General features: G+C 50.7%; 1 protein-coding gene across 1 annotated transcript in view; it reads left to right on the top strand.

The window, feature by feature from the left end:
• Nucleotides 1-25,026, top strand: part of MMP2 (matrix metallopeptidase 2) — an 876,267-nt gene that overhangs the window by 518,530 nt on the left and 332,711 nt on the right. Inside the window, exon 9 of the mRNA XM_040328746.1 lies at nt 22,977-23,118. Within this exon, the coding sequence (XP_040184680.1) occupies nt 22,977-23,118 (142 nt within the window). The remainder of the gene's footprint in view (nt 1-22,976; nt 23,119-25,026) is intronic.

Below are 25,026 nucleotides of genomic sequence, written 5' to 3'. Positions count from 1 at the left end.
GATTCTGATAAGCCCCCCGCCCGCATACCCCGACAACCAACGGCCAGGGTTGTCGGGAAGAGGCCCTTGTCCCCATCATCATGGGGACAAGAGTGCTTTGGGGTGGGGGGGCGCAGTGCCCCTCCTGCCCCAAAGCACACACTTCCCCATGTTGAGGGCATGCAGTTTGGTAGGGCTCAGGAGGGGGGGCACTCGCTCGTCCCCACCCCCATTCCTGTCCGGCCAGACTGCGTGTTCGGATAAGGGTTTGGTATGGATCTTGGGGGAACCCCCACGCTGCTTTTTTCGGCGTAGGTTTCCCCCCTTACGATCCAGACCAAATCTAAGGGTCTAATGTGCCACTGCAGGGGAACCCACACCGTTTTTTTTCTTAAATTTAGTGTGGAGTTCCCCTTCATCATCAGCGTTCCCCGCTCGCCCCTGGTCCCAGAGCGAGAATCAGGAGTTGTGTGTGTGTAAACACACAGCTCCCGGTCCTGTCAGGGGGACAAATGCCTGATCGTCTGTTCATACAATATGAATAGCGATCTGTCATTTCCCCAAGTAAGTCTCACCCCCCTTCAGTTAGAACACACCTAGGGAACATACTTAACCCCTTCTCTGCCAGTGGCATTTTTATAGTAATTAATGCATTTTTATAGCACTGGTCGCTATAAAAATGACAATGGTCCCAAAAATGTGTCAAAAGTGTCCGTAATAAGGTCGCAGTACCGATAAAAATCGCCGCCATTACTAGTAAAAATATTAATAAAAATGCCATAAAACGCACGACCGTGCAATTGTCAGTGCCGAATCGCAAAAAGTGGCCCAGTCATTGACCAGCAATATGGTCCGGGGCTCAAGTGGTTAAAAAATAAGAAAACAGTAAAGTTAGCCCAATTTTTTGTGATAATGTGAAAGACGATGTTACACCGAGTAAATAGATACCTAACTTGTCACGCTTTAATATTGCACACACTCATGGAATGACTCCAAACTTCATAAAATCTCCATAGGCGACGCTTGTTTTTTTTTTACAGGTTACCAGTTTAGAGTTACAGAGGAGGTCTAGTGCTCTCGCTTTAACGCATGCGTCAATACCTCACATGTGTGGTTTGAACGGCGTTTACATATGTGGGCGGGACTTGCATGCATGTTCGCTTCTGAGTGCGAGCTACTAGGGACAGGGCATTTTTATTATTATTATAATTTTTTTTTACATAATAATTCAATAAGACCTCACATCTGTCCTTCAGGCTGGAAAGCATGAGATCGGGAAAAAAACAGAGATCTCATGCTTTGAGCCACGATTGCAGCTTTGTTTATGTTTCTGCCTCTGCATTTCTGGTGAACTGAGCATGCCCAGGGACTTAGATTTTTTGATGTTGCTTTTTGTGTGTGAACTCACTTGGATGTCTCTGAGCATGCTCATAGAGCGTGTTTTTTGGGTTAGTAATTTAAGGACATCCTTAACAGGTGTAACCACTTACAAGTTCACCCAAAGTAGAGACTGAACTTTGTCCATGTGCTTTCAATTGCATCATTAACACACAAGCCTATGTTATATAAAGTGTGTTTAGAGCATTTGCTAGCTGCCCTGAGAAGAGGGCAGACTGTGGGCCTAATCCACAAAAACCCGGCGCAACGTAATTTTTCCCATTTAAGTTACACTGCCGCAAAATCTCTACCTAAGTGCCCGATCCACAAAGCACTTACCTAGAATTTTTGAGTGGTGTAACTTAAATCCGTCCGGCGCAAGGCGTTCCTAATCTAATGGGGCGAGTCCCATTTAAATTAGGCGCGCTCCCGGACGTACTGCGCATGCTCCCAACGCGATTTTCCCGATGTGCTTTGCGCGGTTTTACGTTATGCCGAGTTTTGTGAATTGCGCCGGGTAAAAAAAGTTGCGTCGGGGGGAAAAAAAAAGATGCGGCGGGAAAAATAATAATTTAAAAAGAAATTTGACAGCGTCGCGGGAAAGAAGGGTCTACTTTTACAAGGTGTACTAACTTTACACTTTGTAAAAGCAGCCCTAATTTTGCGACGGCAAACTAATACTTACGGAGAAAAAACGAAGCGTAAAAGCTTTGTGGATCTCCGTAAGTGCTAATTTGCATACCCGAAGCGGCATTTCGACGAGAAATGCCCCCAGCGGCGGCTGCGGTACTGCATCCTAAGATCCGACAGTGTAAGTCCCTTACACATGTCGGATCTTCTGCCTATCTATGTGAAACTGATTCTGTGGATCAGTTCCATAGATAGAAACAGGGATACGATGGCGTATCAGTAGATACGCCGGCGTATCCCTTTTGAGGATCAGGCCCTGTGTGTGTGGGGGCTGGCAAGAATGTCTTTGCAAAACAGATATGTTTTTGAACAAGGTTTTTTTTTGTCAATGTATGTTTTTTTTACGGTGTTCACTTTGTCTGTGCTGCATTATTTTGCTAAATATTTCTCAAGATGTTGTGACCAATGTTTCAATCCTGTGTCTGTGGCTCTATTGTGTTATTTCCAAAGCATAAACCATATTCTGTTTACTGTCTCAAATGAACCTATGTTTATTTTAATTTTTTATATTTATTTATTTTTGTTTTTGTTTTATTTTTTTTGCTTTCCTTGTTTTGTTTACCAATACAATTACTTTCAAATTTTAAAGTTTGTTTTTTGTTACTTTTTCATGCTACAGATTTTGACAGCTGCAGCTGAATTAGGGCTGATTGGTTTGGCCAATCAGTTGTGATGTGTCTCGAAGCTCCTTTCCTGGTGTGTATGCATGAAATGTTTGCTGCCATGTTTAGTCACCAGGAAAGGAAAAATACAGAGCAGTAAGTATTGTTTCCTTTTTTACTGCAGTGATTCTCAGCCTCAGTCCTTAAGTACCCCCAACAGGACATGTTTTGTGGATTTATCTTATCAAGAATTGCTGTCCAGACTGTCTTTTAAAGCACATGTGCAAGATGAAGGAAAACCTGCAAACATGGCCTGTTGGGGGGTGTAGTATTGGTGGACAGGCTTGAAGTGCTGATTTACAGCACTGTGCTTAAATCTAGCGCAAGCCAATCCTATTCTAATTATGGGTGTTTGAGGGAAGCCAAGTGAGTGTTAGAACCCCTGCTTGTGTTTTTTGGTTTGGGCTTTGTGTCCATTTTTTTTAAATTGGCTTCACTTCCTGTCACACAGCTGAACAGCAAGTGAGGTTAAACCCCTACCAATGTCTTTTCTTGGGGACACAGGTCAATCTAACTAGTGTCCCCATTAAGCAAATTTCACTCCAGCACTGCTGTGTACATCCCAAATCATTAGTTAGTTTGGGGTTTAGTAAAGGCAAAGCCACTCTGCAGTAGAAGCGTAGTTGCTGAAAATCAGAGGGGAAGCACTGATAGTTTTAACATCCAATCCTGTAGAAGCAAATTTTTTTTGTTTTTTTCTTCCTTGCTTGTCCACTTGTAGTGCAAAGTGGATTTGCCTTTAGTGAATGGACCCCAAAGTCCAAGATCCCTAATAATTTGGGGTGTACACAGCAAAATTCTAGAGTGCAATTTACATAATGGGAAACTATTTAGATTGATCTGTGTGTCCCCAAGAAAAGACATTAGTAAGGTTTTACCCTCACTTGCTGTTTGGCTATGTGACAGGAAGTGAATGAATTTGAAGTAGAAAGTGACAACATTTGTGAGGTGTCTTCACCCTATCAGGGGTGCAGACATCCCCAAAAAATGAGCAGATAATACTTATTTGCAAATTAAGAAAATTGTTTATTTAACATTGGGTGGTGTTTTTGGGGGTCCCTAACACACATTCATACATATTAGCAACGCTTTATCCTGGCCTATTGGCATGGTTATATTTTCTTAGTCCTCTCAATAAAATTATCAACAATTTGTGCTTAAAGTAGAACTATAATCAATACTTTTTTTCTTTCATTTTGGATAGAGTGAGGGAGGGTTATAGCCCCTGTCAGCTAATTTTGTACTTAAATTTATATTTTCTTTTATTATTTTACCCTTTCCCTTCCCGTCCAAGTTTTTGGGACTCAGGTACCGATTCTCAGGTGTGAGAGTAAAAATTTTTCTCTATGACGAGAATGTATTTTTTGCAGTGGGGGAAGTGTGTAGCGCCATGCTCCCATTGAGTATGCGCCATGTGTTAAATTTTAGTTGCCTGAGCTATAGTTTAGCTCAGGAGGATTATGCTAAATTGTTGGTTCTGTTTCAGTTCAGCTGGGTTGCACAATTTTCCCCTTGACAGTGTTACCACTGGTCAAGGTTGGAAAGGCAGCAGGGTGAATGCATTGGGTATCTCTTTCCCAGAAGCGGCTCAGGGGCGTGGTCAACCCGCTGTGCATCCTGGGGAGGGGTACTTAACAGATGCCGTTTTGGCGAGGGTCTTCCGATCCTGACCTGATGGCCTCCCTGTCTTCAGGGATGTGTGAGCTGTTTCATAGCCTCGGGGCCGGCTGGTCCGAGGCCTCGCACCTGAGGCCACGTACACACGGTCGGTCCAAACCGATAAACGGCCTGAAGTCCAGTTTCATCAGTCCAAACTGACCGTGTGTACGGCCCATCGGTCTGTTGTGCTTCAGACAAAAATTAGAGAACTTGCTTTAAAATCGAACCGATGGACCGCTGACCATCGGTCCAAACCGATGGTTAGTACACAAAAGCATCAGTTTAAAACCCGCGCATGCTCAGAATCAAGTCGACGCATGCTTGGAAGCATTGAACTTAATTTTTTTCAGCACGTCGTGTGTTTTACGTCACCGCGTTCTGACCCGATCGGTTTTTGAACTGATGGTGTGTACGCACATCAGACCATCGGTCTGCTTCAGCGGTGAACCAATGAAAACGGTCCGTCGGACCATTCTCATCGGATGGATCGACCGTGTGTACGCGGCCTGAGAGTAGGCCCAGGAGTTTCTGGGGCCTACTAATCCAGGGATGGTCCTTCGCTACCTTGCCCAAGGGAGGAAGCTGAACTAGTGGGATTCAATTGAAGGACGTATCCTGGCAAATTTACCTCCCTGTGCTGCCGGCCTGGCTGAAAGATTCTTGGCACCGTGAGTTGTGTGCTTTATTGGAACTGTACAAAGTGTGCAAGTGGTTACACGATCTTGTGGCAGAAGATCGTGGGACGGCCTGACAACACTTATCAAGTGTGTGGCAGAGACTTTGACGAGCCAGTGAGAGTAGGTCTATCTGGTGGTTGCTGACATCCAGTGTGGAACTGAATTAATCCTCTGAATCTGAGTTGTACCCATGATCTGCAAAACCAAGGTACCTGAGTCTCTCCCCATCCCTCTACCCCTCTGTTAGAGAACTTTGTTCAATAAAAACCTTGAAAAGAGACTTTGTGTTTGGTGCAGACATTTCTGTGCGCAACTCTTCAAGGTGAACCCCTGAAACGAGCGTATGGAACAGTAAGGTAACGGCAGGCCCAAATCTAAACCAGCAGCTATTTTGGGGGTAGTGCTACACCAGTAAACACCAGGAAGTGTAAATACATGTAGTCTTGTTGAAGCCAGAGATACGGTAACCATATAACATGCGTAATGGGAAAAAAAACTCACATAGTGTGATACCGTACAAGGTAGTATTTATTAAACACTTGCCGCTCGCCAATGAAATATTGACGTCGGCAAAGTGGTTGTAGAATCCTGACTGGACATTATATGACGTCCTCAGGATTTTGAGCCGCTGCGCGTACCTCCAGGTGTCCTCCTCCAGTTCCATGTGGCGCACCACCAACCCCCCATTCCCAACCATAAATCTGCCCACATCGCGGTTAATCTTCCTTCAGGCCTTATTGATTCCTTCCACCGACCTCGCTAATCGCCATGCGGTCCGAGCAACTATGTCGGACCACACAATAACCGTGTCCGGGAATGCCATCCTAAGCCTCAGGACATCAAATTTGATGTCCCTTGTAATGTCCAGCATCGATCGAACCCCAAGATCGTTGCCACCCACGTGCAATAGTAAAACGTCGGGTGGCCGGTCCAGGCGCGCAAAGCGATGCACCTCCGGGACTGTCCTACCCCAAAGCATCCCCGGCACACCCAGCCAGCGAACACAGGCTTCCTCTCTAGGAAAGCCCAGTTGCCGACCATCCGGCCTAACGTCAGCCCGCTTAGCCCCCCAGAAGAGGAATGAGTGGCCGAGAATCCACACTAAGGCCTGAATCGCACCTGAAAGAAAAGATACCGTATTTTCCGGCGTATAAGATGACTTTCTGGATGCAAAAAAATGCATCCAAAGTCGGGGATCGTCTTATACGCCGGGTACGGTCTCCGTGCTGCTGCGAGTGTCAATGATTTGAAAGACGCTCCTTCTCCTCAGTGTGTTCTGTGATAGGAGGAACACAAATATTCCCAGCAGCGCCTCTGTTCTGTGTTTCTGCTATCACAGATGCCTTCTCATCCTCGAACGAGATGAGAAGACATCCGTGATAGGCGGAACAAAGAACAGAAGTGCTGCTGGGAAGATTTGTGTTCCGCCTAACACAGGACAGTCTGAGGAGAAGGCGCGTCTTTTAAATCCTTGACGCTCGCAGCACGGAGACTGTCACCGCACCGCCTGGCCTGCTATTCAGAAAAAAAATGTGAGTACCGTAAATGCACCGTTTGCAGTGATGGCACAGAGAGGGGGCAAGTGATGGCACAGAAAGGGGGCAAGTGATGGCACAGAGAGGGGGCAAGTGATGGCACAGTGAGCAAGTGATGACACAGAGAGGGGGCAAGTGATGGCACAGAGAGGGGGCAAGTGATGGCACAGAGAGGGGGCAAGTGATGGCACAGAGAGGGGGCAAGTGATGGCACAGTGAGCAAGTGATGGCACAGAGAGGGGGCAAGTGATGGCACAGAGAGGGGGCAAGTGATGGCACAGAGAGGGGGCAAGTGATGGCACAGTGAGGGGCAAGTGATGTAATGGCACAGTGAGGCGTGTAATGTAATGGCACAGTGAGATTTGAAAAAGCCTGTTTCTGTCAGCGGTTCTGGCTCCCCCTCAGCTTTCAGAAAGACTAGTAAGAAGGGGGTAGTCTCATACAGTGAGTATATCCCAAAACCAAAAAATTTTCTTATACGCCCAGTCGTCTTATACGCCGGAAAATACGGTAAGTACAAACCAGGTAACCACAACAGATCACCCCAACACAAAATGATAACACTCCCCTACTTCACAAACCCACACACATCCCCCCCCTCAAACTGCCTTACCTATCCAAAAGGTGGGGGCGAACGTAGCTCTGGAACCTACGGGATTCCCACCTGCCAATACGCTTAACCACTTCCATGCCCGACCCAGAACGAGCCGCCTCGGTCGCAGTGGGAAGAAAATCCTTGACTATGGTATAAATACATAAACCCTTATCTGCTAAGACCCACATTTTACTCAACTTTTACCTTAATAAATAACTGAAACCACTACTGTAATCTTTGGAGTAAAAAACTGGCCGTAGCAGCCTCCATTTATTTTAAATAACCTTTTTTAAATATTAAATAACATTAAATAACATTTCCACACATAAACATATGTAAACCTGAAATACAATATTAACACTACTGGTGCTGGACTTTGCAGGCACATTAAACCATTTGTAACCATGCTAAACCTTTATGAGCACTGCGATACCTAACTCTGGTCTTAGGCCTCAAGCCGACAAACTGACTCAGAGACGACCACCTGACCGCAGTGCCCCCATTAACCACTTCCCAGCTACACCTTGGTAGACTGGACTACCAGCCCCTTCAGAACCCATACCACCTCTGGGTAATTGCATCCACTTTAGGGTAATTTCTTCTCCTGCAAAGTCCAAAACACCCGCCGCCGCCATGACATCATAAGTTTGCACCTGTGTGGAGAGACAAAAAAACAGAAAAGCACCCAGACCACAAACGCCATATCACTTACCGTTACTACCCCAATAAACCAATTGCCCCCTCAAAATAACCAACAAAGGGAGGGTGGGTGGGAAACTTCGCCCCTCGTGCGTGTTAACCCGGGAAGCGTGGGAGGGGGATTTTATAACCTCCCCTCCCACCGCTCTCCTTCACTGCTAACCCCTCCCCCCGACCATGGCAGGGTTTTTCTTTAACCCCGTCATGGCCGGCCCTGCGCTTATGGCATGCTGATTTTTGCTCCGGGCCTCTCTTGACTATGGTATAAATACATAAACCCTTATCTGCTAAGACCCACATTTTACTCAACTTTTACCTTAATAAATAACTGAAACCACTACTGTAATCTTTGGAGTAAAAAACTGGCCGTAGCAGCCTCCATTTATTTTAAATAACCTTTTTTAAATATTAAATAACATTAAATAACATTTCCACACATAAACATATGTAAACCTGAAATACAATATTAACACTACTGGTGCTGGACTTTGCAGGCACATTAAACCATTTGTAACCATGCTAAACCTTTATGAGCACTGCGATACCTAACTCTGGTCTTAGGCCTCAAGCCGACAAACTGACTCAGAGACGACCACCTGACCGCAGTGCCCCCATTAACCACTTCCCAGCTACACCTTGGTAGACTGGACTACCAGCCCCTTCAGAACACATACCACCTCTGGGTAATGGCATTCACTTTAGGGTAAGTTCTTCTCCTGCAAAGTCCAAAACACCCGCCACCAGCACCCAAAGGTAACTCCTTACCTTTGGGCGCCCCTCCACACCCTCAATACTCGCTGGATCCCATCTTGCAGGCCCAACACCCACATGTCAATCCCCACGTCGGTCAAATGTACTCCATCTCTCAGCTGATACCTCCACGTATCCACCTCCAACTCAGGATGTCTAACCACCAACCCGCCATTCCTGATCACAAACTTAGCCACGTCCCGATTGATCTTTCTCCTGGCCCTGTTCACACCTTCCCATGATCTGGCCATCCGCCATGATGACCTGCCCACAATGTCGGACCATATCACTACCGTTTCCGGGTAGGAGATGCGAATTCGCAAAAAATCTAATTTGATGTCGCGTGCGACATCCAACATAGTACGAATCCCAAGGTCGTTACCCCCCGCATGTATCAACAAAACATCCGGCGGTCGATCCAACCGTGCAAACTTGTGCACTTCCGGCACCACCCTGCTCCACAACATCCCCGGGAAACCCAACCACCGCACCATCGCTTCCTGTCTTGGGACCCCCAGCTGGCGACCGTCCGGTCGCCTATCCGCTCTCGCAGCCCCCCTATGAACGAAGGAGTGGCCCATTATCCAGACCAGTCCTTGTCCCACACCTGAAAGACAGTAAGTAAGAAAACCATCACAAATAAGCCCATCGGGAGACGCTCCCATCCCCGACCCCAACATGTTCCCTTAACCAAAAACCCCGGTCCACTCCCCACCAACATTGGAGGTGGCCCCTTAACTTTTCTCGGGACGTATATTAGCCTGCACCCCCGCTCACCCCTAATTCTACCATGAGCTGGGGTCTAACATATAGTCGAAACCTCCTTGACTCCCATCTGCCAATCCTCTTCACCAATTCCTCATCCAAGCCACAACGGGCCGCTTCCGTCGCGGCCCCAATCCGAAAAGAATGCGCCGAGAACTCCTGAGCCACAAGGCCCAAAGCCCCCAGGCACCGTCTGAACACCGTCACGAATTGATACCGCGACAACGCTGTCCCATCCTCATGCAGCAAAAATGATCCGCCCAACTTCGGCCGTACTTCCAAAAATTCCTGCACCACCCTAACCGGGCATAAGTCCGACCCCTCAATAGGGAAAACTCACACCACTTTGCCCTTCCCTTTCTGATCCGTCTTGGACCGACGTAGCAACAATGCAACCCCTTCTCGCGTCCACGCCACGTCACCAGCTAACATGCCACCCTGTACTGTCTTCGAGGGGCTAACCAATTCCCCTACTCGAAAAGCTCCAAAAAACGCCAACGCGAACGCCACCCGAAACAATAACACCTCAAACCGGGACGAACACAATATCCCCAACTCCCCCATAATACCCCTCAATATTTCAAACGACACCGGGCGCCGGGAATCCGCCCGACGCCCCTGCTTCCTGTAACCTTTAAGAGCCTGCCGGACACAAAATTCCTTAGTAAAGTCCGGACACCCTTGCCAACAGGAAAGCCAAGCCAGCCAATTTTTTGTCCAACATGGACTGAGACACCCCGGCCTCCATGTTCCTGGCCAAGAAATAAATCACCAATCCCTTGACCTCGGGACCGGCCGGGTCCACCTCGGCCTCCCTAACCAGAGCCTGCCATTCCGCCCAAACCTTCTCATACGCCCTCCAAGTGTTCACACTTACCGACTTTCTGATCCAACTGGAGACGATTCCAACGGAATCCTCCAAAGCCACTCCGGACAGGGGACCCCTTGCTCCTCTGCCTCCGGCACCAGCTCCCGGAACCTGTCCCACTGAAAGCGAGACAGAGCGTCAGCCACTACATTCTCCTACCCCGGTAAATGCACTGCATATACAAATACGTTCATATGCAAACAGCGCAGCACCAGGTGCCGTAATAGCCGAATAACTGGCGGAGAGGACGCCATAACTCTGTTGATCACCTGGACCACCCCCATATTATCACCATGGAACCGCACCTTCCGGTCCCGGAAGGCCAAACCCCACAATTCTACTGCCAGCACCACCGGAAATAATTCCAACAGCACCAAGTTCTTTGTGAACCTCGCCTCCAACCAGGCCTGAGGCCAAGAGCCCGCACTCCACTGCCCCTGAAAATATGCCCCAAAACCTGCACCTCCGGCTGCATCTGTGAACAACTCCATGTCAAAATTACTCACCGGACCGGACATCCACAAGGCCCTGCCGTTGAAGGATTTCAAAAAGGAGTGCCACACCAACAAATCCTCCCTATGTTCCTTCCCCAGGCGCACATAGTGCCTGGGTGACCTGACCCCCGCTGTGGCCGCCGAGAGACGCCTGCAAAAGACCCTCCCCATGGGGAGAATGCGGCATGCGAAATTTAGCTTCCCCAGGAGCGACTGCAGCGCTCGGAGTTGCACTTTCCGCAAACCCACCATCTCCTGAATCTCGGCCTTGAGGCCCTCCAACTTGTCCAGCGGTAACCTACATTCCATCACCTCCGAATCGATCACAATGCCCAAGAATTGGATGACCGATCTCGGTCCTTCCGTTTTCTCGGGTGCCAGCGGCACACCAAATCGCTCCGCAATGTGCTCCAACGTGGCCAACAACACTGCGCAAATCCGCGACCCAGCCGGGCCAACACAGAGGAAGTCGTCCAGATAGTGGATCACGGAGCTCACTCCGGACACATCCCGAACCACCCATTCTAGGAAAGAACTAAACCGTTCAAACAGCGCGCAGGAAATGGAGCAGCCCATCGGTAGACACTTGTCTATGTAGAACTCCCCACCCCAATGGCAACCCAAAAGCCGAAAACTATCCGGGTGGACCGGCAGGGGCCGAAACGCCGCCTCAATGTCCGACTTGGCCATCAAGGCCCCCCGGCCATACCGTCTAACCCAGCCCACCGCAGCATCAAAAGAGGTGTAACTCACCGTACACTCCTCCATGCTGATAGCGTCGTTGACCGACCCCCCCTTTGGAAACGACAAATGATGAGTGAGCCGGAATTTGTTCGGCTCCTTCTTAGGCACCACCCCCAATGGGGAAACCACCAAATCGTCCAAGGGAGGCGAGACAAATGGGCCCCCCATCCTGCCCAATGCCACTTCCTTCAGCAGTTTCTCCGAAACCACCTCCGGGTGTTGTAACGCGGAACGCAAATTCTTAGCCACCGGGGGGACCACCGCCAACTTGCACGGAATGCTAAAACCCACGGAGAATCCCCTTTCCAATGACAGGGCGGCCGCCCTGTCAGGATATCTACCGAGAAACGGTCGCATCCTTTCCACCATCACCGGAGTCCTCCCTCTTACTTGAAGAATCTCCGGAACGTCCCTTGCCTTGTTTAAAACACCGGGCAGAGGGGTGATTGCCACCACAGCTGGAGCACTCGTTCTTGAACCGGCAAGACCCTCCGAACTTTCAGTTTCCTTCGTTGAACTGCCAGCAGACCCCCTTTTTCTTTCTGGCCGACTGTCCTGGGGAAGAGGTTCCACCGCCCCCCCCCCCTGAAAAAACGGCGTGGACGTCCGTGGGGCCGACATAAGCCGCATGTCCTTAGTGTCCCACCTAATATCTGGCCTGATAGCCCGGCGTTGCCGGAACTGCTCATCATACCGGAGCCACCCGGTGCCCCCGTAACTTCGGTAGGCTTCGCTAATCGCCTCCTGGTAACTGAAAAGCGCCGAACAATGTTCGGGGTTTTTCTCGCCGATCACGCTCGCCATGATCGAGTAGGCCTGCGACCAGTTCGCAAAAGTCCTAGGTATAAGCCTATACCTCCTCTTCTCCTCGTCCTCTTTCTTGGACTCCAGCGGTAACAACGCGAATATCTCTACATATTCACTCTTCCAAATCTTTTCCCGCACCTCCGGTTTCAAATGCGAACCCAGCGGTCCCTCATAACATGTATACACCTCCCCTTTTGCTGCGTCCGCCAACCGGACCAAATCCCTCTTCTTCGCGGAATCGACTCCCGCATCTCCTTTTTCCATAGGCGGCACCACAGTACCCTCCACCGCCCCTACCTCTTGCCCCTTGTCCACAGGCACCACAGCCCCCGACACGGTGACTGCCACTGCAGGTGACGTAACCCCGGACCCCCCCGCCGGACCCCATGCTGCCGCCAGGCTAACGGCGGGGCTGACCCCACCCTTCAGCTGGCTCACCAACGCCTCCAGACCAGACAGAAACCGGTGCAAACCCGCATCCTCTCCCGACTGTTCCCCAGGGCACCAGAACCCCCACTACTCACCCCTGCGGGCACCCCTAACCGACTACGGGGACCCCCTCCCCGTCCCCCCACTGACACCCCCACATTTTGTACAGTAGAAGAAAAAGCCAAAAACGACTCACAGGGCTGTCTGGAAGCAATCCCACCAGCCGTCCGGCTTGACTCCCGTTCTGCGACCTCCGTCCTGGGCCCGACATCCTCCTCCGACAGCTCCCCTTCCGATCGATCTCCAGGCTGACCCTCCTCACCAGATGAAAGCCCTCCAGGCGACTCGGGCCTGGGAGCCGTGGGCCCAGAGCTGGACTCGCTCTCGCTGCGCACCCTCGTTGCTTTCCTTGGCGCCTCGTACACTCTGCCGTCTTCCCCTCCCCTCGCTCCCTCACCACGGGGCTGGATTGGAGGTGGCTAGCCGCGGATGCTGGAGAGCTAGACACCGCAGGGACAGATGTGCGTTGCCGAGGCTCTCGGCCCTCCGGTGCAAAACGGGGGTTGGAGCCCGCGTCCCTCCGATCTTCTCGCCGAGCGGACCTGGCCGCCGCATTAGAGCCCCCTGGCCACCCCCTCCCTGCCCCACGCTGCCGATCGGTGGCCTTCTCCTGGCGCCCCGCCGCCGCTGTACGTTTTGCTGGGGGGCCCGAGGGGGCCCGTATGGGGCTGCCCTCCCTCCTATGGGACCGGGTGGACGGTCCTGGGGAATACCGCACAGGAGGCCGGGACACCCGCGATCGCGGGGTGTCCCCCCCCCCCCCCGGACGGGTGAATTATCGTTATTGACCCACTCTGCAGGCCGAGACCCCCGCACTCGCGGGGTGCCCCCCTCCCCCCCGGGTAAATCAGTCCTGGTATCCCCCTGTGGGAGGAGCGGCCCCAGCATGGACTGGAGCCACCCCTCACCGCGGCGATCCGCCTCCTGCCTGAGCTGGGCGAGCATCGCCTCAACCCCAGCCATAGTAGCAGGCAGATGGAGGTGAAAGAAAAATCGAGTCCCCGGCCGCGGCCTAGCAGCGCTCGTTTTTTTTTTTTTTTCCGTCTGGCAGAGCACAGATCCCCAACAGCGCCTCTCTGAACCGCAGATCGCCCGAAAATAAAGTCCCCGGTCGCGGCCTACCTCTCCCCAGTCGTTTCTGGCAGAGCCCAGAGTCCCCAGCAGCAAACTTCGCCCCTCGTGCGTGTTAACCCGGGAAGCGTGGGAGGGGGAATTTATAACCTCCCCTCCCACCGCTCTCCTTCACTGCTAACCCCTCCCCCCGACCATGGCAGGGTTTTTCTTTAACCCCGTCATGGCCGGCCCTGTGCTTATGGCATGCTGATTTTTGCTCCGGGCCTCTCTTTCTCGTCCAACCCCAATGCACGCACGCCCTTCTTAAAAACAGCAACAAACCGAAACTTAGAGGCAATCCATCCCTGTGCATCAAGAAGGACCCCCCCGCCCCAGAGCGCACCTCTAAGAAGGCCTGTACCGCCCCCACTGGACACAGTGGGGACCCAGGCAACGCAAAAACCTGGACCTCCTTTCCCCTCCCTGCCTGGACCGTTTTCAACCTGCGCAGCCACACTGACACCCTGTCCACCCCACAACTTACCTCGTGTAACCCCAAGCCCCCTTGGACCTTCTTAGAAGGGCTGACCAGCTCACCGATCCTGAAGGCGCCGAAAAACGCCAATGCAAATGCCACCCTGAACAGCGCTACCTCGTAATCCGATCAACAGATCAAAGGGAAACTTTTGCAAGAGTCCCTGAAGAACGGAGAAAGACACCGGGCGCCTAGAGTCCCTAGTCACTCTGGCCTTCCTGTAGCCTTTGAGCGCCTGTCACACCCAAAAGTCTTTGGTGAAGTCCTGGCAACCCTGTAACTTGAACAGGAACGCCAGGCCAGCCATTTTTTTGTTCAACGCGGCCACCGACACCCCGTCTTCCATGTTTCTGGACACAAAGTAAAGCACCAACCAACGAACCTCAGTACCAAACGTCTCGACCGCCGCCAATCTCGCAAAAGACTCCCACTCCTGCCACACCTTGCTGTACGCCCCCCACGTGGCCTCACTCACCGACCTCCTGAGCCATCTAGAGATCACGCTAACACAATCCTCCACAGCCAATCCAGACAAGGCACTCCGTGTTGTTCCGCTGCCGGCACCAACTCTCTGAACCTGTCCCACTGAAAGTGAGATAAAGCGTCAGCAATGACGTTCTCCACTCCAGGGAGGTGAACTGCATGAATAAAAACATTAAATTGCAAGCATCTCAGCACTAGATGCTGCAGCAAGCGAACCACTGGGGGCGAAAAGGCCGACACCCGGTTGATCACTTGCATCACTCCCAGGTTGTCACCATGGAATCTAACCTTCCTGTCCCTGAAATCAGTCCCCCACAGTTCCACCGCCAGTACCACCGGAAACAATTCCAGTAACACCAGGTTCTTTGTAAAACCTGCCTCCACCCAGCTCGCCGGCCGCGGGCCCGCGCTCCACCTGCCCTGGAAGAAAGCTCCGAAAACCTGTGGACCCCGCGGCGTCCGTGTACAGTTCCAGATCAAAGTTACTGACCGGGCCTGCCATCCACAGCGCCCTGCCATTGAAGGACTCCAAAAAGGAGTGCCACACTCGCAAGTCTTCCCTGTGTACCTTCTTCAGGCTACCAAGGTGCTTAGGTGACTCCACCCCCGCCATACTAGCCAACTACCATCGGCTAAATACCCGTCCCATGGGCAAAATGCGGCACGCAAAATTCAGTTTGCCCAGCAAGGACTGGAGCTCCCGCAGCCGAACTTTTCTAACCCCCAGCATGCCCCTGATCTCCGCCTTAAGTGCCTCTAATTTGTCTTCCGGCAATCGGCATTCCATCGCCTCAGAATCCAAAGTGATGCCCGAGAACGTCATGACCGTGCGCGGCCCTTCCGTCTTCTCGGGGGCCAATGGCACCCCGAAACGGTCTGCGATGTGTTCAAGCATAGCCAGAAGCACAGCGGAAATCCTAGAGGCCGCCGGACCCACACACAGGAATTCGTCCAGATAATGGATGATTGAATTGAGACCTGACACGTCCCGCACCACCAACTCAAAGAACGAGCTGAACATCTCGAACAGCGCACAGGAAATGGAGCACCCCATGGGAAGACACTGGTCCACATAGAACTGCCCCTCCCAATGACACCCTAACAGTCGGAAACTGTCCGGGTGTACTGGCAACAAGCGAAACGCCACTTCGATATCCGACTTTGCCATCAACGCACCCCGCCCATAGTGCCTAACCCAGTGCACTGCCGCATCAAACGATGTGTAGCTCACCGTACAGGCCTCCGGATCAATCGCGTCATTGACCGATCCCATCCCCTTTTGGAAAGGAGAGGTGGTGAATCAACCTAAACTTGTTGGGTTCCTATTTGGGGACCACCCCAAGTGGAGAAACTACTAGATCCACCCAGGGTGCTGCCAAAAAAGGACCCCCCATGCACCCGAGAGCCACCTCCTTCCGTAGTTTCTCCGAAACCACTTCGGGTTTGCGAGAAACCGGGGGAACCACCTCCAGATTGCACGGAATCCGAAAACCCACCGAAAAACCCCTCTCCAGAATGTGCGCCGCCCCCTTGTCCGGATACCTACCGAGAAACGGCCGCATCCTTTCCACCATCACTGGAGTCCTCCCTCTTGTTAGCAGACTCTCCGGCACGCTCCTTGCCTTGTTTAAAACATTTTGACAAAGGTTGGGAGCCCCCGCAACCAGAGCACTCGTGCTTGTACCGGCAGGTGCCTCCGAACCTGCAGGTGCCAGAGTTGAACTGCCAACACACCCCTTTAGCCCGACTGGCCGGTTGCCCTTGGGAAGTTGGACCCCCGCCCCCCCCCCCCTGAAAAAACTGGCCCAGGGCCCTCGCCGCCATCATCAAACACAGCCAAAGGTTCATGTCCTTCTGGTTCCAGCGCAGGTCCGGTCGCACCGCCATTCTCTGCCTAAACTGTTCATCGTACCGCAGCCACGCGGAACCCACGTAAACTCTGTGTGCCTCCCCAATCGCATTCTGGTAAATAAAGAGCCCCGAACAGTACTCCGGTTTCTTCTCCCCCACTACACATGCCAGAATACTAAAGGCCTGCAACCAATTGGCGAACGTACGCGGGATCAACCGATACCTACGCCTCTCCTCCTCTTCCTTCTTGGATTTGTCCGGCTTACCCCTATCCAGATTACATTTTTCCAATAGGAGAAGAGAGAAAATCTCCACATACTCACCCTTCCAGATCTTTTCTCTAAACTCCGCCTTCAGGTGGGTCCCCAACGACGCCTCATAGCAGACGTAAACCTCACATTTCGCCGCGTCGGCGAGCCAAATTATCTCCTGCCTACCCGCCGGCTCACCTGCTCCTTTGCCTTCCGCAGGCACCACCAATGCTACCGCACCCCCAGGCGTTGCCGCGGCGGCTACCACCGGCGGGGGCGCAGTCACCACTGCCGGGGGAGTCCCGGGCACCGCAGAAACCACAACTCCACCCCCAACCGCCCCCGCGGGGGGGACCCAAGCCGCCGCCGGTCCGGATACCGCCCCGCCCGGGTTCTCAAACCTACCCACCAACTCCTTTATACCCGCTAGGAAACCCGCAAAACCTCCCAGTCCCAGGTCCGCCACCCCGCCTACACCGTTGCCAGGAGCCGTCCCTGCTACCACACTAGACCCTTCAGACCCCACAGCACTAGCAGCCCCCACCCCGCCGCTAACTGGCGCTAACACCCCCAAACCAGCAGTAAAAGGTAATGGTAAATCAGACTTACTGGGCTGCCTAGGGATTGACCCACCAGCCGACCGTCCCGTCTACACCGCAGCTGCCGTCCTCCGGGGGGGTAGATCGTCCTCGGACTCCGTCAGCTCCCCCTCCGACCGCACTGCAGATGGTTCCTCGTCCTCCACCGAAAAACCCACCAGGGGAAGGATCCGTCCGCCTGACCACCCTTCTGCGCACCAGACCCGTTCACGGATTTCTGCGTCGCCTTCCGCGGGCCTGGGGGGCTTCCCCCAGCCCTGCTGCCTCCAACTTGTCCTTCACTAGATCTCCCGTCCTCCATACCCGCAGTAGCCAGGCCGCAGGCTGGGGAAGTGGATGGCCCAGCAGTCACACTTCTAGGCCTCCCTTGCTGAGGCACCGCGCCCCGCGCAGTAGCCCGGGGGGCGGGGCCCGCCGTCTCAGAGTCCATGTGCCGAGCGGGCGTTGGGGCCGCCCCAGGGCTGGCGGAGCGGCCGCTTGCCGAGCCCCGTCCACGTTGGGGATTCCTCCCGGTCCCCCCCTTTGCAGGCATAGCAGCGCGCTTCGCGGGGGGGGCCCGGAGGGGCACGCGAATGGGGACTCCCTAGGTGACGCTGGGCCCTGGGGGAGGAGTCGGGTGAGAAGCGCTCCGGCGGGCTAGACCGCCGAGCTCGCCCCGTGTCTTGACCCCCCTCACCTTCTCCTGCTGCCGGCCTACCGAATATAGGCAGCAGCTGCTCCCGAAGCCACTCAGGGCCGTGCGCCGCCGCCTCCGCCTGCAGTTGGGCCAACATACTAGCTACATCCGACATGGTGCTGCTCCCTGACTTTCCTCCGCGCTGTGCTTGCCGGGGGCGGGAACATCCCCTTTTATGAACTCCTCTCCCCGCCCCCGCAACGCTGGCTGGCCAATCATTAATTTCCCCACGTACCCTGTTCCCTCTGTCATGCCAGCCCTCCTCCTAGTCACTTTGTTCCCTGCTCTGGGCTTTACTGGAAACAGGCAACCAGGAAGTGTCCAGAACAGAGGAATTACAGCAACATCAAAGCAAAAACGAACAATGAGGACATGAAACCAGGACTGCAGTAAGGTAAAGGAAGCTTTTTAGCTAAAAAATGTTTTCCTTTAGTGACCCTTTAAGTCTCTGCCACAGACCCTCCTGATAGTTGAACACAATGGGCCATATTCTCAGTGAAGTTACGATGGAGTAAGTCAGATACTCCATCGTAACTCCCTTTTTAGGCCAGTGTATCTATGCTCCTGATTCTCAGAATCATTTTTGCATAGATACACTTAAGATCCGCCATCTTACACTGGCGGATCTTAAATGCAATGACGCCGGCCGCCGCTAGATGGCATTTACGTGAAGGAGTCATTTGCATATGCAAATGATCCTTCTACGCCGATTCCCGAACGAGTTCGCGTCGCGTAACCGTCGCTAACGTCGTTTGCGTAAGCGGAAACTTACCCCTGCTATATGAGGGGTAAGTTTCCGCAAGTCTCGCGTAGGCCATGTTACGGATGGCGTCGGGTCCCCGTCGTGTTTTTTCGTCGGATACGTCGTTTACGTAAGTTGTTCTTGAATACGACTTTACGTCAATGACGCACACGTCGGCGTCATTGACGTTTTCCGCCGAGAACTGGAGCATGCGCACTGGGCTTTTTGCAGCCCGGCGCATGCCCAGTTCTTTTGCATCGGGGGCGCGCTTCATTTGAATAGAAGCCGCCCCCTTGGAGATCCGCCAGGCTACGCCGGGACACTTACACTCCGCTGTTCCAACTTATGGAGCAAGTGGTTGGGGAATACAACACCTGCTCCAGTAAGTTGGGACAGCGGAGTGTAAGTGCCCTAAGCGAAGCAGGCGGAGATTCTTGGAGAATATGGCCCAATGGAGATAATAGTGGTCCCGAATCCTTAACAGATTCGACACCCGGATCTCCTTCAGGTAGTTTCGGTATGGGTACCGGCTGATAGGCGACCGACGTCCAGCCTCTCAGCACCCAGTTACCCTGGTCCCCGGTGGATAGTCAGGGCCCTTTTGGAACACCAGCCTCTCTTGGTACTCCTCAGGTAGACTCTCCACCGAACAGCTTCCTCACACAGGAACGGACAGTTCAGGACCTCATCAGATTGGGGACCCAGTCGATCACTGGGCTCCAGCCACAGCTCAGTTGCTCCGGACCAACATGGTCCCGGAACCAGGAACACCACGTAGCACGCACACCCCGGCCCGGAAGGCCATTTTGCCGGGGTGCCATGGTATGGCTGAAGGTGGGTGCCACACGGGAAGAAGACCCAAGAAAATGGCGCCTGCCTCATAAATACCCCTCCCCAGCATGCACAGCAAGGAAGACTCCTCCTGATAGGCAGCTGGGGGAAGAATCTGAATCCTTGACTCCACTGCTGCCACCTGTCGGCCTGGGGTGTGACCCGCACCCCAGAACCGCCAGCATGAGCCCACAGCACAGCCAAAGCTGGGACAGAGGCTTCAAATTTAAACAAATCAACCAGGCCAGAGTCACTTAACTCTCTGACCCCCTCTAAATTTACACTAGCACTGGTTCTGAAAAGTAACCAGGCACTACATACTCCCCCCCACTTGAATAGACACTGTCCCCTCTTCACTTTTCATTTCTTGAGCATTTTTGTATTCTCTTATTTTTTATGTTCACTATTTAAGTTTCATTAATGTATGGTTTATTATCAGGGGCAAAGAGGATTCATTAGTTTCCCTGCTTCTGACATTTTTTCATGTGTCACTTTATATTGACATATCACTGTATTCAGCGCAGCTTATTTATTTTGTTGTATTTGATTGTGTGTCTCACATGAAGTTGCAGCAGTACTAACTATTAGAATTTTTTTTAGGAACAGAGCAGTAAATAATTTTTTACAAGAAAAAAAATTACTTATTCTCCAAATTTTTCAAATTTTTGGCCTTTTTTTGTTTTTGTAAGCAAAAAATAAGAAACCCAGTGGTGATTAAATACCACCAAAAGGGAACTATATAAAAATGTTGTTTGGGTAGAGCATTGCATGACCGCACAATTGTCATTTAAAATGCAACAGTGCTGAAAGCTGAAAATTTGGCTTGTCAGGAAGGGAGAAAAAGTGCCAAGTATTAAAGCGGTAAATCAATGGGTTTAGTTCCGCTTTAAAAAGGGTTAAAGCTACAGTATGTAGTTATGACTTCCCTATATATATGAGTATGCATCCTAAATTAGAAACCTTTTATATTAGTGTAGCACTACCCCTGCAGGGGCTGCTGGTAACTGGTTCCCCTATTCCTGCATAGCTAGACAACAATAATTCTCCACTCACAGTTGGACATGAGAAATTAGTCTCTGAGCTTGGTTTTGTTGTTTTATTAGGGGTAATAACATGGATGGGGTAAAGGGATTTTGGGAACTTGACCAAACCAATGAATGGGGACAATGTTTTTCCTATGTACAAAATCCTGAACTGTCCTCTTTTTCTGGACACCGTCAGAAAAAGTTTGAGTGATCAACAGCAAATGTCCCTTGAGGAGCTCTCTTTGAAAACTGCATACAGGACTTTCTCCTCTCCTCTGTAGAACTTCTCCCAGCTCTACTTCCTGCAGAACCTACCAGCCAGGGGCGGACTGACCATTCGGGCACTGCACTGCCACTAGGGGGCGCCATCAGGATTGCCAGCCTTAGTAAAACCAGGGACAGTATGTAAAAATCTGTTTTTTACATCTGTACCTGAAATGTCCCTTATCCGACATCCTTTTGGTCTAAAAATGCCAAGATTATAGCTGCCCTGCCTCTCCAGTACCTTCTCAGTGTGTGTGTATGTATACTGTGTGTGTGTATATGTATGTATACTCTGTGTGTATATTGTGTGTATACTGTGTGGCCCCATAATCTCCTATTGCCTGGGACCCCATAATCTCCTATTGCCCGGGGGGCCCATGGGTTGTCAGTCTGCCCCTGCTACCAGCCCTCCTGGCTGACTGTAGGTATATGAAGGGTTAAGCACACAGAATAACACTAGCAGCACACCAGACATTAGTATGCTTTGTTTTACTGTTAGGCCTCGTACACACGACCGAACATGTCTGCTGAAACTGGTCCGCGGACCAGTTTCCGCGGACATGTCCGACCGTGTGTACGGCCTTGCGGACTGGTTTCCTGGCCTAGAGGACAGGTTTCCAGCGGACAAAAGTTTCTTAGCATGCTAAGAAACTTGTCCGCTGGAACCATGTCCGTCGACATGTCCGATGGTTAGTACGACTCATCGGACATGTCCGCTGGTTATGACGTATAACTAGCGGCCCGAAATCCCGCGCATGCGTCGAATTGATTCGACGCATGAGTGGAAGCATTGAACTTCCGTGTCAGAGAACGTCGGTGTCTTCTACGTCACCGCGTTCTGTGTCCGCAGGGATTTTGGTCTGATGTTGTGTACACACATCAGACCAAAACCTCCCAGCAGGCATGTCCGATGAAAACGGTGTCGTCTGTACAAGGCCTCAGGTGAATAAAACTTGGTTCAATAATGCAGCCATAAGATTCAATTGTAAAAAAAAGTTATCTCCACATTCATTAACCACCTCTTGTGTGGCCTACTGTTCATAATAGGCATGACTTCCACTCTCCTCCTCTCTTTCCCAAGTAATATTTAGTTGCTATAGAGCAGTGATGGCGAACCTTGGCACCTCAGATGTTTTTGAACTACATTTCCCATGATGCTCATCTACACTGCAGAGTGCATGAGAACCATGGGAAATGTAGTTCCAAAACATTTGGGGTGCCAAGGTTCACCATCACTGCTATAGAGCATGGTTGGAAGGGAGCCTTTTGGTGCCAGATGTTGTCCTATTGCTTAATGAAGGGGATAACTTGGGCTTCAGAGGATCATTTCAATAGAGGTATACATCACTGGCCTCTTTGTCCTTCATTATTGCTGCCCAAACTGCACCAACTACTAAGGCCTGGCATGTATTTGAAAGTTGCCTTTTAAGCTGTATGTACAGCCTGGCGTGAGCCTTGGTACCCTAGGTGCTTCCCAGGCATCGACAGACTTCCTCTTTCTTCCAAAGAAAATATGCCAAATCCCAGAGTAGGACATAGCAGGAGATTGGGCAGCAGGATTAGACACGTTCCTAAGTCGGTTGGGGCTTCTTGGCACTTGCCTCAGGCATTAGGCAAAGTTCTGATGTAGGGAAGGCACACCCAGTGACTGCACCACTTTACCATAGGTGTCCCTGCACAGAGCTCAGTCATATTACTATATCATTCCATGCTGGCTAGGCCATTTCCTGTGGTTTTTATAATTTACCTTTACATTTCTAGGACTGTCCTTTACTAGAGTTACAGAATGTGGTACAATCACTCAGTCTAGCAAGAAATCGTTTTTACATTTATTATATGTATCTTATTTGATTCTTTATTTATGTGAATCTTTCAGGAAGGGGAGAAGGAAAAGAACCAAGACCAGGACCTGATCCTTATCCCACAGAAGGCCCTGTAACCCCAGATTTGTGCACCAGTGACATTGTGTTTGATGGCATTTCACAAATTAGGGGAGAAATATTCTTCTTTAAAGACCGGTAAGAAAAATATTTGTAAAGAGATTTTTCCACAAACATACAGTACATAGTGATCTAGGTTGAAACCAAAAGACAAAAATAAATTAAAACCCTGCATCTGCAGAAAACGAAATCAGCAGATAATCTGGAAGAAGGTAAAAATCCATTAAAAAGTATGACCTACTTTGCTCCAACTGTAAAAACTTAACATTGCACAGTGCTACTGTATGTCTTATAAATATTTAAGAGGAAGTAAACCATCAACCTTCTTTTTAAAAAAAAAAAAACCCTGCAAGAGAAAGTCACAATGAGCTAGTATGCATAGCATACTAGCTCATTATGATTGACTTACCTGAGATGGAAGCCCCCAAAGTTCTCGTTGGTCCCCTCAGCCACCGCCACCATGTCTCTTGCAGTCTTCTTCCTTGTTTCGCCACTCCGGGGCTGTGACTGGCCGGAGCGGCGATGACGTCTCTCCTGCGTAAACGCGTGGGAACGGCAGATCCCTGCGCATGCGCAGGATTACGGCATTGACCCCCCATTGCCCCATTAATAAACACGGCACCCAAAATAGTTAATATGCAAATACAGTGATACCTATTATAAATAAGGTGCCAAATGTGATATTAAACAGCGCTCAAAAAAATAGGTGAAAATGTAAATCAACAAATATAATATTGGTACAGTGACATAGTGAAAAATAAATAAATAATCCACCCTCTAAGTGAGTCAATATATAAGTGTCCAAAAATCCGTGCAAAAATCGCATCAAAAAATACCAGGTTGGCAAATAAAGTCCATGAACTGTCTAAGTGAACAAAAAAATATATATAAATAGTTCATAAATGGAGAGCAAAGGAAAAGAAAAAATCCTTCCCGATCTTCAATAAGTGCTTTCACCACACCACAGTGACTGCGTGCTTCCACCACCCATCAGAAATGCAAACTCACCGCAACAAATGGCCTGACACTTTCGTGTTTAGGCACACAGGCTTGTTAACTGACCCCCTCAGTTTAGTTGATAGAACTCCTTCTTTTCATATAGAGTGGAGCATTCAGTTAAACAGATGGAGATCCGAAGCAAAAAGAAAACTCCAAGATAACAGCCATATGCAAATAAGAAAAAGAGAGCACAATAGTGTGATACTGTAACACAACTTTTAATAACACACTACAAATCTCCCAAAGAATGCACTCACAAAGGTAACTCTTGTTACAAGCAGTGTATAAATCCAAAAACTGACACGGTGTAAAACAAAAAATAAAGATATCCTCCAGGTGAACTAGTGGTCACAGCGGACCAACAAATAGCCCAAGTGTTACTCACAGCCCTTGTGCAGGTGTACTGGAGCCGCTGCTTAGGTAATTGAGCTGGTGGCAGATTAGACCATTCCACGTTCAAGCTTAGAAAGTTAAGGTGTGCGGTTGTGACTTCAGTAATCACTCCCCGACATGTTTCATCGAAATGATTTCTTCATGGGGTTACTTACCAGCTGTCTAGTGCCGCTTTATATAGTTGCCAGGGTCCTCCCTCCCCCCTTGTGTTGATGCGTGCCTACTGATGTTAACAAACTGCAGCTGAGTGGACTTACGTTCCTCCCAGCCATGCTAACATGCAGCTGATCCCCTCATCCAATCAGAGCAGCATCATCGTCATGACGCTGTAGCTGGCATTCTTCCAACGTGGTGGAGGCCCTCAGTGGCGACATCGGTGTATTACACCACATCCCACTGCCTAGTATCGAATGTAATGTCTAACCCCGATGGTTAAACTGGGGTATGACACTCAACCTGCCTGCAGTGTATTCCATAATGGAGGGATGAAAACCAAATATTGCTGACTGTCAGCTTTTCGGATGTCCCTATGACCACAAGTTACCTCTAGGTCTATGCATACAGAGTATAGCAGTATAAATTCAGAAACACAGA

The sequence above is a fragment of the Rana temporaria genome, chromosome 11 (assembly GCF_905171775.1).
Source record: "Rana temporaria chromosome 11, aRanTem1.1, whole genome shotgun sequence".
In the NCBI taxonomy this organism is placed as follows: Eukaryota; Metazoa; Chordata; class Amphibia; order Anura; family Ranidae; genus Rana; species Rana temporaria.
This window is presented reverse-complemented; position numbering and strand designations above follow the sequence as displayed.